Here is a 17,914-nt window from a genome sequence, read left to right on the forward strand (position 1 = left end):
TTATATGAGATTGTTGTAGGACTTTAGAAGCCTGACAGCCTCCCACATGCAACATAGTTTTCCAGTTATAATGTGACTCGTGGTGTCCACTGCGTGTCGTGTTATAGAATTTGCACAGTAATGAGCTGCTTTACATACATTTGCATGTTTTACATTCGTTACTCTGTAACCTGCAGTGACTTAGTTATAATTATGGTACAGCACTTAAAGTCATGTTTGTGCCCTTTAACATGTGTTAAGGGGGAAATAATGCAACTTAGAGCCCTAACACAGCTTGATAACTCCCCCCACCCCTTTGTGGGGAAAAAAAATGAATTAGCATATTACAATTTGTTATACTGCGTGTTCTACTGCAACCAAATAGCACTAGAGAAACATGGAGGGGCATAATCGAAAGGGACGTCCTCGCAGGACGTCCCGGTGAAGGGGCGGGGAAACCTGTACTATCGAAACAAGATGGCCGTCCATCTTTCGTTTCGATAATGCGGTCGGGGATGCCCAAATCGTGAAATTTAGGTCGACCTTAGAGATGGTTGTCCTTAGAGATGGTCGTCCCCAATTTTCGGCGATAATAGAAACCGAGGACGCCCATCTCAGAAACGACAAAATCCAAGCCATTTGGTCATGGGAGGAGCCAGCATTCATAGTGCACTGGTCCCCCTGACATGCCAAGACACCAACCGGGCACCCTAGGGGGCACTGCAGTGGACTTCAGAAATTGGTCCCAGGTGCATAGCTCCCTTACCTTGTGTGCTGAGCCCCCCAACCCACAAACCCACTCCCCACAACTGTACGCCACTACCCTAGCCCTAAGGGGTGAAGGGGGGCACCTAGATGTGGGTACAGTGGGTTTGTGGTGGGTTTTGAAGGGCTCACATTTACCACCACAAGTGTAACAGGTAGGGGTGGATGGGCCTGGGTCCGCCTGCCTGAAGTGCACTGCACCCACTAAAACTGCTCCAGGGACCTGCATACTGCTGTCAGGGAGCTGGGTATGACATTTGAGGCTGGCATAGAGGCTGGAAAAAATACTTAAAAAAATTTTTTTTGAGGGTGGGAGGGGGTTAGTGACCACTGGGGGGGGAGTAAGGGGAGGTCATCCCCAATTCCCTCCGGTGGTCATCTGGGCACATTTTTGTGGCTTGGTCATAAGAAAAAAAGGATCAGGTAAAGTCGTCCAAGTGTTCGTCAGGGACGCCCTTCTTTTTTCCATTATCGGTCGAGGACGCTCATGTGTTAGACACGCCCCAGTCCCGCCTTAGCTACGCCTTCGACACGCCCCCATGAACTTTGGTCGTCCCTGCAATGGAAAGCAGTTGAGGATGCCTAAAATCGGCTCTCGATTATGCCGGTTTGGGCGACTGTGAGAAGGACGCCCATCTTGCGATTTGTGTTGAAAGATGGGCGTCCTTCTCTTTCGAAAATAAGCCTGATAGTGATTTTATTTTGTTTGTTTTTATTGTAAACCACTTTGATTTAAACAGTTTATAAATGTGTAAAATAGATTGATTTTTTTTTTTACTAAAAACTAACCCGTTTAAAAAGGCATACCCTACGAATCCAACATAAATGCCTGATCTCTGCAACACAACAAAACTAAAGAACGTAATGGACATAACACAACTCTTCCGTTCTACGATTCCCTAGTGTGGCTGGGCCACATGAACTTTACCTACCACAACATCGCTTTGTATTTGTTTACACCGGAGTCTGTAATGCCTCCCCAGGACTATGTAAGCCACATTGAGCCTACAAATAGGTGGGAAAATGTGGGATACAAATGTAACAAATAAATAAATAAATAAATAAAATAAATACTCGTTTCAAAAGTACAAAGACTAGGGGACACTCAAGGAAGTTACATGGAAATACTTTTAAAACAAATAGGAGGAATTATTTTTTCACTCAACGAATAGTTAAGCTCTGGAACTCTTTGCCAGAGGATGTGGTAACAGCGGTTAGCGTATCTGGGTTTAAAAAAGGTTTGGACAAGTTCCTGGAGGAAAAGTCCATAGTCTGCTACTGAGACAGACATGGGGAAGCAACTACTTGCTCTGGGATTTGTAGCATGGAATGTTTCCATGATTTGAGTTTCTGCCAGACCTGGCTTGTCCACTGTTGGAAGCAGGATACTGGGCTAGATGGACCATTGCTCTGACTCAGTATGTCTCCTCTTATGTTGTTATAAATAAATAAATAAATAAATGCAACCACATACAAATTAAGGGGCAACTGAAATAGGTAGATTGCTGCTAAGCTACTGGAGATCTTCTGTACTTATAACCGTTTTGCCTTCATTTTTGGCCAACTCTCTTATGGAATTGCTGAACAATTCATATAGTACCACGTTAGAAGCCTCATGTTGAGAAGCAAATAGGAGGCCATGATTCAGAGTCTTTGTGTATTTTTGTATCCATTTGCATTCATGTTGCATCTGAACATGTTGAAAATACGTTCTCTTAGGACAGCCACTATGATTTTGTTGAAATTAGAATGTGGTACGAATGCCCCATCACTGTATTCTTGCCTCGCAAGTAGGAAAGACATGTTTGATCTTCAGTCTGATTCGCTTGACTAAAAGGAAGAGGAAACCTCCACAGCAATATATAAGGCACATAGAGAGTGGAGACGGCCAAGGAGGAGGGCACAAGAAGATGTCCACTCAGGAGACCATCAACCATGTTTAACAAGCTTTATTGGTCACAACCTCTCGGCGGAATGTGTCTGAAGACCCAACACAGCTGCGTTTCAGCAACATGCCTGCGTAAGGGTCCAGATAATCCACAGTGTTTGAAGGCTGGATATATGCACACAGAATCCAAAAGCCAGAAAAAGACCAAACATAAAAGATGTTCCAATCTTTAAAGCAAAACTCATTAGAGCTTGTGTGATCAGCTGACAGTGTTAACTGATTATGCTTCTAATACCCTTCTCCTTGGCCATCTCAACTCCCTGTGTACCTATAAATGAGCTTGACTATCTATTTTGATGCTTAAGTACTATGAATGATTTGAGCCCTTTCCTTTTCATACGTGGAGAGGATACTACAGAAATGTTTGCCCTTCGGCCAGGCTTATGTTGTGTTTGTGCTGTGCCAACAAACTTTAATATACTGGACCTTCAGGTTGAAAAGATGCCTACTTTGTGAAGAATATAAGGTGGCAGAAATTGTGGCTAAATTGAAGCCGTGGCCACTTATATGTGCTCAGGAGCAGACATACAGTGGATTCCATAAGTGTATAAGTATTTCCACACTGGGACAGACCAAAAGTCCATCAAGCCCAGCATCCTGTTTCCAACAGTGGCCAATCCAGGTCACAAATACCTGGCAAGATCCCGAAAAAGTTCAATACATTTTATGCTGCTTATCCCAGAAATAAGCAGTGGATTTTCCCCAAGTCAATTTAATAATGGTCTATGGACTTTTCCTTTAGGAATCCGTCCAGACCTTTCTTAAACCCTGCTAAGCTAACCGCCTTTACCACATTCTCTGGCAACGAATTCCAGAGTTTATTTACATGTTGAGTGAAGAAAAAATTTCTCCGATTCGTATTAAATTTACTACTTTGTAGCTTCATCGCATGCCCCCTAGCCCTAGTATTTTTGGAACGAGTAAACAAACGATTCATGTCCACCCGCTTTTTTTGTTACATTTGTACCCCGAGCTTTCCCACTCATGGCAGGCTCAATGCAGCTTACATGGGGCAATGGAGGGTTAAGTGCCTTGCCCAGAGTCACAAGGAGCTGCCTGTGCCTGAAGTGGGAATCAAACTCAGTTCCTCAGGACCAAAGTCCACCACCCTAACCACTAGGCCACTCCACTCATTATTTTATAGACCTCTATCATATCTCCCCTCAGCCGTCTTTTATCCAAGCTGAAGAGCCCTAAACACTTCAGCCTTTCCTCATAGGGAAGTCGTCCCATCCCCTTTATCATTTTCATCGCCCTTCTCTGTACCTTTTCTAATTCCACTATATCTTTTTTGAGATGCAGCGACGAGAATTGAACACAATATTTATGTATTTATTTGTACCATTTGTATCCCACATTTTCCCACCTATTTGCAGGCTCATTGTGGCTTACAGAGTACCTTAAGGGCGTTCGCCAATTCTGGTATAAACAGTTACACAGTGATGTTATGGTAGGATAAGGTTCATATGGAACAAACATATAAGTATACAGAGGCATTATAACGTCCTCATTTTTGTTTTCCATTCCTTTCCTAATAAAACCTAACATTCTATTTGCTTTCTTGGCCGCTGCAGCACACTGAGCAGAGGGTTAATTGGGTTAATTGGAACACATCATTAGGACTATAGTACATTGTCCCAATTAAGCGGCTGCCCGAAAGTTGACAGCTTACCATTAAAAAGAGAGTCAGATAAAAATCAAAACAATTATTTATTGTCTAAACAGGAAAGTGGAAGAAAAAAAACCCAGTACAGTTTAATTTCAAATGTTACATTTGTTTGGTAACACAAAAGTTGAAATAAAGGAAAAGAAAATATTTAAATTTGCATAAATTAAAAGAAATGTTTCTCATTCAAAACAGCGTTAATGTTGGAGGTATCGATCGAGCGCACCTTGATGAGCTGTCTTCATTGACTGCAGCTGGACTCTATATCGAGCAGTAACCGGACCTGCCCGCATTGCCTTCCTACATGAAAAAAAAAGTTTTATTCCAGAAATAAATCTCCTGCATCCTGGTTTGCCACTTGTTCACACTCAGTCGTGTCACCCTCTTTGTTTTCCTGATTTTCTGAAGTCACCATATGTTGGGCTGAAATTTACTCAACGACTTCATCCTCACACCCCTCCTTTTCATTGTAGCCTTGAAGATTGTTGTCAATGGAAGAAAAGTCTTCATAGTTTTGTACACGATGAGCTTCCATAACATAATTTTCATTATTCATAGCATTTTCATTTTCAGCCTTATCCTGTATGTAAGCTCTTTGAGCAGGGACTGTCTTTCTTCTATGTTTGTGCAGCGCTACGTACGCTTTGTAGCGCTATAGAAATGCTAAATAGTAGTAGTAGTAGTATGTCCGTTCCAAGGTGTTTAATCCCGCGGTGAGCAAAGCAATGCTGAACGGTTGTGCTGCTAACATTTCGCCAGCTATCAGCAACAAACTGCACTGCTTGTGAAAGATCGATCTTTGCATGGACTTCTTTTGCTGTTGATTTGCTGTTGATGATGTTGTCAGCAGATTTTCTTCTATAGCTTCAAGGATATAAGTTATCAGTTTGGCACGGAATAAGGTCTTCAGATTTTTTATGATTCCCAGGTCCATTGGTTGCACCAGAGATGTGATGTTGGGACACAGAAATTCCACCTGGATGTTTTTCAAGTGGGTGCGCTGCTTAATCCTCCTAGCCCTCCTCTGTAATTTATTTATTTAGATTTTGCTCACACCTTTTTCAGTAGTAGCTCAAGGTGAGTTACATTCAGGTACACTGGATATTTCTCTGTCCAAGGAGGGCTCACAATCTAAGTTTGTACCACCTGAGGCAATGGAGGGTTAAGTGAGTTGCCCAAGATCACAAGGAGCAGCAGTGGGATTTGAACCGGCCAACTCTGGATTGCAAGACCAGTGCTCTAACCACTAGGCCACTCCTCCACTCAATGTCCCAACTCATTAACAAGATCTTAAAAATTTCCAGTGTCATCCATGCATTTTTATTAGCATGATACAGAACAGGTAAACTTTCCATATTGATCTCTTTAAAATGCTGCGGCTTTGCACTTTTTCCTATAACCAGTAGCTTACGTTTATCGGTTTCCGACATTATGGAACAGCATAACTCTTATTACACGATCCATAGCTTTCTTTGAGCCCAACAGTGTTGTGTGTTTATAGGTCAGGGATCCATTAGTTGTGGTATGGTAGGATTGCCATGTTTCGTTGACGTTGTAGATGTCATCCACACAAAAGTTACAAAGTAATCGTGGAAGTTATGTGGCTTTCCATTGTTCAGCGCACATAGCGTCAGCACTGTCCTCACCATGTGACCTCTTAAACTTTATCCCAAACCTACATTTCCATCATGACAACCAGTCATCTGTTGCTTTAAAATCGTTGTGATCGAGTTTTCTAGCTAACTCATCTGACTTGTTTTTTTCATATTGGTTCACTCACACGAACACCCAACATAGTAAATTATGGTAGATAAAGACCTGAACAGTCCATCCAGTCTGCCCAACAAGATAAACTCTTTTTATATGGTATGTGATACTTTATATGTATACCCCAGTTTGATTTGTCCTTGCCTTTCTCAGGGCACAGACCGTAAAAGTCTGCCCTGCACTGTTCCTGTACTAAAAGTTCTGAAGCTAACGTTGAAGCCCCTTAAAATGTAAACTCTAGCCCATCCCTATCTATTCAGTCACGATCAGGGCGCAGACTGTACAAGTCCGCCAACACTGGTTTTACTCTCCAATTACTGGTGTTGCCACCCAGTATCCGCTAAGATTCCGTGGATCCATTCCTTCTAAACAGGATTCCTTTGTGTTTATCCCACGCACGTTTGAATTCCATTATTTTATTTTATTTTTGTTACATTTGTATCCCGCACTTTCCCACTCATGGCAGGCTCAATGCAGCTTACATGGGGCAATGGAGGGTTAAGTGACTTGCCCAGAGTCACAAGGAGCTGCCTGTGCCTGAAGTGGGAATCGAACTCAGTTGCTTAGTTCCCCAGGACCAAAGTCCACCACCCTAACCACTAGGCCACTCTCCACTCCATTACTGTATTAATCTTCACCACCTCCTGCGGGAGGGCATTCCACATATCTACCACTCTTTACGTGAAAAAATACTTCCTGACATTACTCCTGAGTCTGCCCCCTTTCAACCTCAATTCGTGTCCTCTACTTCTACCACCTTCTCGTCTCCGGAAAAGGTTCATTTGCGGATTAATACCTTTCAAATATTTGAATGTCTGTATCATGTCACCCGTTTCTCCTTTTCTCCTTTTCTCCAAGGTATACATGTTTAAGTCGGCAAGTCTCTCCTCATACGGTTTACAACGCAAATCCCATACTATTTTTGTAGCTTTTCTTTGCACCGCTTCCAGTCTTTTTACATCTTTAGCAAGATACGGCCTCCAAAACTGAACACAATACTCCAAGTGGGGCCTCACCAATGACTTGCAGAGGGGCATCAACACCTCCTTCTACTGTTCCTGTTCCTTGATTCAGGGCGTCTTCTACATTGGGATTCATACCGTCATGCTTCCGTTTTTGGGAAACGCCCTGTTCCCTGTCAGTTAAAGTTTACTCATTTATCAGTTTGTCTTGTTGTATAACGCGTGCTGTTGTGGATTTTGGCACGCCTGTAATCTCTGCCAGTTGGAGCTGACTGGTGTTTGGCATTTTTTTCTAGCAAGCCAATTTTGTCTTTGAGTGTTAGATCTTACTTTGGCATTTTTTTAGCGCACGCCACAGATGGAACACGACACATTCCACAGTAATACACAAATGTGACAGCCCATATAAACTTCAGGGGTTGGTGACATATCAATGATGTTTTACATATGTTACTGGCCCAAGGGTTGATAGTGGGGTCCCGCAGGGGTCTGTGCTGGGACCGCTGCTTTTTAACATATTTATAAATGATCTAGAGATGGGAGTAACTAGTGAGATAATTAAATTTGCTGATGACACAAAGTTATTCAAAGTTGTTAAATCATAAGATTGTGAAAAATTTGCAAGAGGACCTTATGAGATTGGGAGACTGGGCATCTAAATGGCAGATGACGTTTAATGTGAGCAAGTGCAAAGTGATGCATGTGAGAAAGAGAAGGTGGTAGAACAAGAGGACATGAAATGAGATTGAAGGGGGGCAGACTCAGGAAAGATGTCAGGAAGCATTTTTTCACGGAGAGGGTGGTGGACGCTTGGAATGCCCTCCCGCGGGAGGTGGTGGAGATGAAAACGGTAACGGAGTTCAAACATGCGTGGGATATGCATAGAGGAATCCTGTGCAGAAGGAATGGATCCTCAGAAGCTTAGCTGAAATTGGGTGGCGGAGCAGGTGGGGGGAAGAGGGGGTGGTGGTTGGGAGGCGAGGATAGGGGAGGGCAGACTTGTACGGTCTGTACCAGAGCTGGTGATGGGAGGCGGGACTGGTGGTTGGGAGGCGGGAAATACTGCTGGGCAGGTCTGTACCCTGAAAAGGACAGGTACAAATTCAAGGTAAGGTATATACATATCAGTTTGTCTTGGGCAGACTGGATGGACCATGCAGGTCTTTTTCTGCCGTCATCTACTATGTTACTATGTTACTATGAACTATAGCTAAGTGATGCAAGGTTCCACAATAGGAGTCACGGACCAAGAAATGGATCTAGGTGTCGTTGTTGACGATCCGTTGAAATCGTCTGCTCAGTGTGTAGCGGCGGTGAAGAAAGCAAATAAATGTTAGGTATTAGGAAAGGAATGGAAAACAAAAATAAGGATGTTATAATGCCTTTGTATCGCTCCATGGTGCGACTGCACCTTGAATACTGTGTGCAGTTCTGGTCACTGTATCTCAAAAAAGATATAGTGGAATTAGAAAAGGTACAGAGAAGGGCGACAACAATGATAAAGGGGATGGGATGACTTCCCTATGAGGAAAGGCTAAAGCAACTAGGGCTCTTCAGCTTGGAGAAAAGGCAGTTGAGGGGCAGGGCCGGTCAAACCCGGTAAGCGGGGTAAGCACCGCAGGGGGGCGCCTGCCTTCAAGGGCGCCGCCATACCGCGCCGCCCTTGGTGCTTTAAATCTTTAATTTACCTCAGTTCCAGCAGCCGCGTCATTTGAAAGCCCTGCCCTGTCTCTAGCCTTCCCTCCCTTCGTTAGTTCGTTCCGCAGTCCCGCCTTCTGATGTCATTTCCTCGAGGGCGGGACTCTGAGGGAACGAACTCACGAAGGGAAGGAAGGCTAGAGACAGGGCAGGGCTTTCAAATGACGCGGCTGCTGGAATGGAGGTAAATTAAAGATTTAAAGCACCAAGGGCGGCGCGGTATGACGTGGGATGGGGCGAAGGAGAATCGCTGGACAGGGGCAGGGTGGGAGAAGAGAGAAAGGAGATTGGGGGGGGCACCAACTCATAGTCTGCTGGGGGGCGCCAGAGACCCTAGGACCGGCCCTGCTGAGGGGAGATATGATAGAGGTCTATAAAATAATGAGTGGAGTGGAACGGGTAGACGTGAATCGTTTGTTTACTCTTTCCAGTAATACCAGGACTAGGGGTGACTGGCAACTGCCAAACTGGGAGGGAAGCGAGAGAGAGATGCCGAATTGGGGGTGGGCAGGAGAGGAAAGGAGAGAAGTAAATACTGGAGAAAAAGGTGCTTTAGTGTGTGAGCTGGAGAAGAGGGTCAAATGCGTGTGTCATACGTTGAATGCGTGTGACTTGGCATGTTTGGGTAAGCTGCTCCTCTCTTCTGCACCCCGGTGTCCTTTAAACTTGTGTTCCATCCTGGCTGGCTGCAGCACTGAAAGTAAGCTGTCTGTGGGCGGTCCACGGAGCCTTCTCTCTGCCGGTCCCACCTCCTCTAATTCTACTTCCTGTTTCTGGAGGAGGTGAGACTGCAGAGGGAAGGCCCTGCAGACCGCCCACAGACAGCCTGCTTTCAATGCTGCAGCTGGCCAGAATGGAAGGCAAGCTTAAAGGACACCGGGGTGCGGGATGGAGCGATTGAGTGACAACTGCCGAACCGGGAGGGAAGGAGGAGGAAGGAAGGAAGGGAGTGAGTAGGGTTACCATATTTTGTCCCCCAAAAAGGAGGACACATGCCCTGCCCCCCTGTCACACCCGCCCCGCCCCTTTCACACCCTCGCACCACCCCTGTCCCATTTTCCCCTCCCCCTGTCACATACCCCGTCGCCCCCCCTCCCTGGCACCCCCCCTTCCCTTACCTTACTACTGCCCTGGTGGTCTAGTGACCTCTTTGGGGCAGGAAAGAGCCCCCTCTTTCCTGCCTGGAGTGCTGCCCTGCATGCATCCTTCCTGTTGGTGATCTCGGCGCCAATTCAAAATGGCCGCCGAGAGTTGAAGTCTCATGAGGTCACTTCACTCTCTGCAGCCATTTTGAATCGGCGCAAAGGATCACCAACAGGAAGGATGCATGCAGGGCAGCGCTCCGGGCAGGAAAGAGGGGGCTCTTTCCTGCCCCAAAGGCGGAAGAGGTCACTAGACCACCAGGGTACTAGTAAGTAAGGGGAGGGGAGGCTAGCAATCTGCCCATTTGTCCGGATTTCTGGACAAACGGGCAGGCTGGCGGGCGGGCAGATTGGCAAAACCCGCCCAGTTGCCCAGACATACCCTTAAAAAGAGGACATGTTCGAGTAAATCCGGACATATGGTAACCCTAGGAGTAAGAGATGCTGTACCACAAGAGAGGAACTTTTGCTGAATTCCTGGGGAGGAAGGGAGGAGAGAGGAAGAGATGCTGGACACGAGGAAGGATAGAGACACAGAGGGATGATGCCAGACAGGTGGTGGTGGGGGGGGGGGGGCGGAATAGGGACACAAAGGGATGATGACACATGAGGGTGGATTGGGACATAGAAGGGTGATACTGGCTATGGCAAGACACAGAGAAGAGGGATACTTAACATGGTGGGAGGATAGGAGCAGGGACAGAGGGAAGATGGATAGTGGTCATGGAGAGAGAAGAAATGCCGAACGGACCAAGAGACCTTGGCAAGAGAGTTAAGAGAAGACAGAGGAAAGCAGAGAACAGAGACTGGGATCAACATGATGAGGAAAATTAAATGACCGGATGACAAAAGTTGAAAAAGGAATTTTATTTTCTATTTATTGATTAGAATGTGTAAGTTTTTGGAACGTACATCTGCCAGAGCTGGTTTTAGACATAGCTGAGCCCCGCGAGAAGAACCTCACTCATTGGCCTTCAATCTCCAGCGTAGCGTTGGTAAATCTCCAGCTTTAGAATGAGCCACCCTTGGCATCACTGCGTACCACTGACTCGTGGGACAGGGCGTGGGGTAGGCGGAGAGAGGGTGATGTCAATGTTTCTGATACGAGCATTATTCTTTTCCTTCTGTTTCCCTTATAGAGGACGACATGTCAAATGTTCAAATCGTGTGTGCCTGGTGCCAGAAGCTGGGGATCAAGCGCTATTCGTTGAGCATGGGCAGCGAGGTCAAGAGCTTTTGCAGTGAAAAGTGCTTTGCGGCCTGCCGAAGGGCTTATTTCAAGAGAAACAAGGTAAGTGGATGGGGCTTAGCAGCTATGGCGGAAGGAAGTACCCTGGTCTGATTTTAACTTGAGAATTATTTTTTTTTTCGTAGGCTTTGCTTTATGTCTTTCTGCCCCTTCCCCTCACTCTTTCTCCATTCTTATCACCTTTTTGGGGCTATTACCTTTTGCTAACATCTTACCTAGCTCGGTGTCTGTCCTGTGAGGTTGGATGAATTATGTTGGTGTATATGAGGTGTGCTGTCACTCTGTCCTTCAAATATATAATTCCTAAGCGTAACTGAAAAAGATACGACGTACCGTTCATTCGGTAGCGACGTCATAAAAAAGAGAGATTTGTAAGATCAGCCATGATGGGCTCCGTATTTATCTGTCTTTCAACGAAAGGAGCTGGAGTGATCCTTTGAAATTTGCTCCCGTCCCAGTAATCCTCTCCTCCCATGACTACCCTAAATGGAGTCGAGTGTATATTTAAATAAAGAGATTGTTCCTAATCTACGTCGCCTACTAGTGTTGTTCAAGAGCCTACTCCCCCTTTCCTCAGATTCTACTTTTCGTAGGAATTTGTGTACCTCCACCCTTGTGGTGGTTTGGCTTGCTACCCTAAATGGAGCTACAGAGAGCCTGGCTGTTTGTGGTTCTTGTAACCTCCTCTGACCCGTATCCCTGAAGACAGGTTTGCAGGGAAGGATGGTTGAAATGCAGATGTTGGATTAGAGGGTGACTGAAACCGGGTTTTTAGTTTTCAGCTGAAACCAAACTGTGGCTGAAATACGCCTGCACTTTCAGTGGAAACTGACATCGAAACCAGGGTGGTGTGGCCTCCCTGACAGAAAGTGGGCCCCTCAGCCCCCCCCCCCCAACAGAAAGCTGCTGCCTCCCCACTACTTGGGATCGCTCCTCCCTTGATTAGGCCACTAGACCACTAGGGCTTCTAAGGTAGTCCTGGGGAGGGCCTACAGGTGGTGGGAGGGCAGCGATTTTGGTCAAGCGTGCAGAGAGTGGTTGGTGCTCTTGGTCGGGGGGGGGGGGGGGGGTAGTTTTGGTTTCAAATGAAAATGTACCAGAATTTATGGCCAAGTCTGAATTTCTGGCTGGGTTTGGTGCCAAAGTCAAAACTGAAATTCAGCCGACCTCTACGCTGGACCCCCCCCCCCCCCCCCCCCCCCACTACATGAATGCACGGGGCAGGTCTAGCAGGTCATGCTTTGTTAGGAAAAGTCAGATATTGCTTTCAGTGACCTATGCTGACACGCTTACAGGATACATGTATGTTTTTAGGCAGCCTCTTGTCTGCCATTTTGAAAACTTCCTGAAAGGGACAACTACTTCTGAAAAGTTCTGAATTTTATTTTCCGCTGTGTGTTAGCAGAGCATCAGATCCACCTGTGTGGACACTAACAAAAGCAGAATGACAGCTCTGCGTTACACTGGCCCTATGCAGAAACATGTCTTCTGTTCATCTGAAATAATCTACCTCTCAGTCCTGCACCTTCATCTGTCTCAAGCCCTTTCTCTTTAGGAAGATAATCAGTAGCCTAGCTGGGTTCTAGACTGGGGCTCGTTCTGCTGTTCTCCAGACCCTTTCTCCATAGGAAGATAATCAGTAGCCTAGCTGGGTTCTAGACTGGGGCTCGTTCTGCTGTTCTCCAGACCCTTTCTCCATAGGAAGATAATCAGTAGCCTAACTGGGTTCTAGACTGGGGATCATTCTGCTGTTCTCAAGTTCCTTTCTCTTTAGGAAGATAACCAGTAACCTAATTGGGTTCTAGACTGGGGATCATTCTGCTGTTCTTCTCCAGCCCCTTTCTCTTTAGGAAGATAATCGGTAGCCTATCTGGGTTCTAGACTGGGGATCATTCTGCTGTTCTTAAGCACCTTTCTCTTTAGGAAGATAATCAGTAGCCCACTTGGGTTCTAGACATGGGATCATTCTCCCTGCCCTTTTGCCTTCTTTCCTCCCAAGATGTCTTTGCTGGGATTAAAGATGGATTTAAAAGGTGGGGCAAAAAGAAGCTAAAGGCAGTCCGTAAAATGTGAGGGCTTTTGGAAGGGTAACGAGATGTTTCAGAAAGAGAGATGGTGTTAATTACTTGGCGTTAGATGTATTCATATAACTACGGCTGTGCTGAGATTTGCTGTTCACGATTTGTTCCGGTGTTCAGGACGTATGTAATGTGCAGAAAAAAAAGAAGAAATGACATTTCAAGAAAGGCTGCAGTTACCCAGCAAATGAGGGCAGATAAAGATCATAATGTACCTTCCAGTTTGAAATTCGTTTATCTTTTGATAGGTAGTTAAGTTCCCAGTTCAATCCAACACTGCCTGCCACCCCCCCCCCCCCCCCCCCCCGCTGATATCTTCCATCAGCTTCTCAACCTTCTGATATTTGTCTCAAGAACGCCCAAACTCTGTCACAGTGAGGGCTACCCACTGCTTCCTTGGATGACCAATGCAATCATACTGCTTCAGCAAATGCTTGTAACCAGTGTTCCATTCAGGATATCCCAGTGTTTTCTATTTAGGGCTGTAACTGTCACTCTGTACAAGGTATTCCAGTGTTTTCTGTTTAGGGTTGTAACTGTCAATCCGTGCAGGGTGTCTCAGTGTTTTCTGTTTAGGGTTGTAACTGTCACTCCGTGCAGGATCTTCCAGTGTTTTCTGTTTAGGGTTGTAACTGTCAATCCGTGCAGGGTATCCCAGTGTTTTCTGTTTAGGGTTGTAACTGTCACTCCGTGCAGATTATGCCAGTGTTTTCTGTTTAGGGTTGTAACTGTCACTCCGTGCAGGGTATTCCAGCGTTTTCTGTTTAGGGCTGTAACTGTCACTCCGTGCAGGGTATCCCAGTATTTTGTGTTTAGGGTTGTAACTGTCACTCCGTGCAGATTATGCCAATGTTTTCTGTTTAGGGTTGTAACTGTCACTCCGTGCAGGGTATTCCAGCGTTTTCTGTTTAGGGCTGTAACTGTCACTCCGTGCAGGGTATCCCAGTATTTTCTGTTTAGGGTTGTAACTGTCACTCCGTGCAGGGTATTCCAGCGTTTTCTGTTTAGGGCTGTAACTGTCACTCCGTGCAGGATCTACCAGTATTTTCTGTTTAGGGTTGTAACTGTCACTCTGTACAAGGTATTCCAGTGTTTTCTGTTTAGGGTTGTAACTGTCACTCCGTGCAGGGTCTTCCAGTGTTTTCTGTTTAGGGTTGTAACTGTCACTCTGTGCAGGATCTCCCAGTGTTTTCTGTTTAGGGTTGTAACTGTCACTCCGTGCAGGATCTTCCAGTGTTTTCTGTTTAGGGTTGTAACTGTCACTCCGTGCAGGGTATTCCAGCGTTTTCTGTTTAGGGCTGTAACTGTCACTCCGTGCAGGGTATCCCAGTATTTTGTGTTTAGGGTTGTAACTGTCACTCCGTGCAGATTATGCCAATGTTTTCTGTTTAGGGTTGTAACTGTCACTCCGTGCAGGGTATTCCAGCGTTTTCTGTTTAGGGCTGTAACTGTCACTCCGTGCAGGGTATCCCAGTATTTTCTGTTTAGGGTTGTAACTGTCACTCCGTGCAGGGTATTCCAGCGTTTTCTGTTTAGGGCTGTAACTGTCACTCCGTGCAGGATCTACCAGTATTTTCTGTTTAGGGTTGTAACTGTCACTCTGTACAAGGTATTCCAGTGTTTTCTGTTTAGGGTTGTAACTGTCACTCCGTGCAGGGTCTTCCAGTGTTTTCTGTTTAGGGTTGTAACTGTCACTCTGTGCAGGATCTCCCAGTGTTTTCTGTTTAGGGTTGTAACTGTCACTCCATGCAGGGTATCCCAGTGTTTTCTATTTAGGGTTGTAACTGTCAATCCGTGCAGGGTGTCTCAGTGTTTTCTGTTTAGGGTTGTAACTGTCACTCCGTGCAGGATCTTCCAGTGTTTTCTGTTTAGGGTTGTAACTGTCACTCCGTGCAGGGTATTCCAGCGTTTTCTGTTTAGGGCTGTAACTGTCACTCCGTGCAGGGTATCCCAGTATTTTGTGTTTAGGGTTGTAACTGTCACTCCGTGCAGATTATGCCAATGTTTTCTGTTTAGGGTTGTAACTGTCACTCCGTGCAGGGTATTCCAGCGTTTTCTGTTTAGGGCTGTAACTGTCACTCCGTGCAGGATATCCCAGTGTTTTCTGTTTAGGGTTGTAACTGTCACTCCGTGCAGGGTATTCCAGCGTTTTCTGTTTAGGGCTGTAACTGTCACTCCGTGCAGGGTATCCCAGTATTTTCTGTTTAGGGTTGTAACTGTCACTCTGTACAAGGTATTCCAGTGTTTTCTGTTTAGGGTTGTAACTGTCACTCCGTGCAGGATATCCCAGTGTTTTCTGTTTAGGGTTGTAACTGTCAATCCGTGCAGGGTATCCCACTGTTTTCTGTTTAGGGTTGTAACTGTCACTCCGTGCAGGGTCTTCCAGTGTTTTCTGTTTAGGGTTGTAACTGTCACTCTGTGCAGGATCTCCCAGTGTTTTCTGTTTAGGGTTGTAACTGTCACTCCATGCAGGGTATCTCAGTGTTTTCTATTTAGGGTTGTAACTGTCAATCCGTGCAGGGTATCCCAGTGTTTTCTGTTTAGGGTTGTAACTGTCACTCCGTGCAGGATCTTCCAGTGTTTTCTGTTTAGGGTTGTAACTGTCAATCCGTGCAGGGTATCCCAGTGTTTTCTGTTTAGGGTTGTAACTGTCACTCCATGCAGGGTCTCCCAGTGTTTTCTGTTTAGGGTTGTAACTGTCACTCCGTGCAGGATCTACCAGTGTTTTCTGTTTAGGGTTGTAACTGTCACTCCGTGAAGGATCTTCCAGTGTGTTCTGTTTAGGGTTGTAACTGTCACTCCGTGCAGGGTATTCCAGTGTTTTCTGTTTAGGGCTGTAACTGTCACTCCGTGCAGGGTATCCCAGTATTTTGTGTTTAGGGTTGTAACTGTCACTCCGTGCAGATTATGCCATTGTTTTCTGTTTAGGGCTGTAACTGTCACTCCGTGCAGGGTATCCCAGTGTTTTCTGTTTAGGGTTGCAAATTTCACTCCATGAAGGTTATCCCATTGTTTTTTGTTTAGGGTTATAACTGTCACTCCATTCAGGATATGCAACTGTTTTCTGTTTGGTGTTGTAACTGTTACTCCGTGCAGGGTATCCCAGTGTTTTCTGTTTAGAGTTGTAACTGTCACTCTGTGCAGATTATCCCAGTGTTTTTTGTTTACATCGTTTCATAGTAGGTTTTGGCAGAAAAAGACCTGCACGGTCCTTCCAGTCTGCCCATCAAGATAAACTCATATGTGCTACTTTATGTGTATACCTGACCTTGACTTGTATCTGCCATTTTCAGGGCACAGACCGTAGAAGTCTGCCCAGCACTAGCCCCGCCTCCCAACCAATGGCCCCGCCTCCCACCACCGGTGCTGCCACCCAATCTCAGCTAAGCTTCTGAGGATCCCTTTCTTCTGAACAGGATTCCTTTATGTTTATGCCACACATTTTTGAATTCTGTTACTGTTTTCCTCTCCACCACCTCCCGCGGGAGGGCATTCCAAGTATCCACCACTCTCTCCGTGAAAAAATACTTCCTGACATTTTTCTTGAGTCTGCCCCCCTTCAATCTCATTTCATGCCCTCTAGTTCTATCGCCTTCCCATCTCCGGAAAAGGTTCGTTTGCAGATTAATACCTTTCAAATATTTGTACGTCTGTATCATATCACCCCTGTTTCTCCTTTCCTTCAGGGTATGTTCAGGTCATCAAGTCTCTCCTCATACATCTTGTAGCGCATATCCCATACCGTTTTTGTAGCTTTTCTTTACACCGCTTCAATTCATTTTACATCCTTAGCAAGATACGGCCTCCAAAACTGAACACAATATTCCAGGTGGGGCCTCACTAACGACTTGTACAGGGGCATCAACACCTCCTTTCTTCTACTGGTCACACCTCTCTCTATACAGCCTAGCAGTCTTCTGGCTACGGCCACCGCCTTGTCACACTGTTTCGTCGCCTTCAGATCCCTCTCCCCGTCTGTACATACCAGACTTTCACCGCCTAACACATACGTCTCCCGTGGATTTCTACTCCCTAAGTGCATCACTTTGCATTTCTTTGCATTGAATTTTAATTGCCAAACCTTAGACCATTCTTCTAGCTTCTGCAGATCCTTTTTCATGTTTTCCACTCCCTCCGGGGTGTCCACTCTGTTACAAATCTTGGTATCATCCGCAAAAAGGCAAACTTTGCCTTCTAACCCTTCGGCAATGTCACTCACAAATATATTGAACAGAATCGGCCCCAGCACTGATCCCTGAGGCACTCCACTACTCACCTTTCCCTCATCCGAGTGAATTCCATTAACCACCCCCCTCTGGCGTCTGTCCGTCAACCAGTTCCTAATCCAGTTCACCACATCGGATCCTATCTTCAGCCTGTCAAGTTTATTCAAGAGCCTCCTGTGGGGAACCATGTCAAAAGCTTTGCTGAAATCTAAGTAGATTACGTCCATAGCACGTCCATGATTCAATTCTCCGTTCACCCAATCAAAGAATTCAATGAGATTCGTTTGGCACGATTTACCTTTGGTAAAACCATGTTGTCTCGGATCTTGCAACTTATTGGCTTCCAGGAAATTCACTATCCTTTCCTTCAGCATCGCTTCCATTACTTTTCCAATAACCGAAGTGAGGCTTACCGGCCTGTAGTTTCCAGCTTC

The 17,914-nt window shown here is 45.7% G+C and overlaps 1 protein-coding gene across 1 annotated transcript in view; it reads left to right on the forward strand.

The window, feature by feature from the left end:
• Positions 1-17,914, forward strand: part of LOC115458722 (sine oculis-binding protein homolog) — a gene marked incomplete at its 3' end in the record, with an annotated part of 212,744 nt that overhangs the window by 81,734 nt on the left and 113,096 nt on the right. The window contains exon 4 of the mRNA XM_030188545.1: positions 11,067-11,218. Coding sequence (XP_030044405.1) covers positions 11,067-11,218 — 152 coding nt within the window. The remainder of the gene's footprint in view (positions 1-11,066; positions 11,219-17,914) is intronic.

The sequence above is a fragment of the Microcaecilia unicolor genome, unplaced genomic scaffold, assembly GCF_901765095.1.
Source record: "Microcaecilia unicolor unplaced genomic scaffold, aMicUni1.1, whole genome shotgun sequence".
Classification (NCBI taxonomy): domain Eukaryota; kingdom Metazoa; phylum Chordata; class Amphibia; order Gymnophiona; family Siphonopidae; genus Microcaecilia; species Microcaecilia unicolor.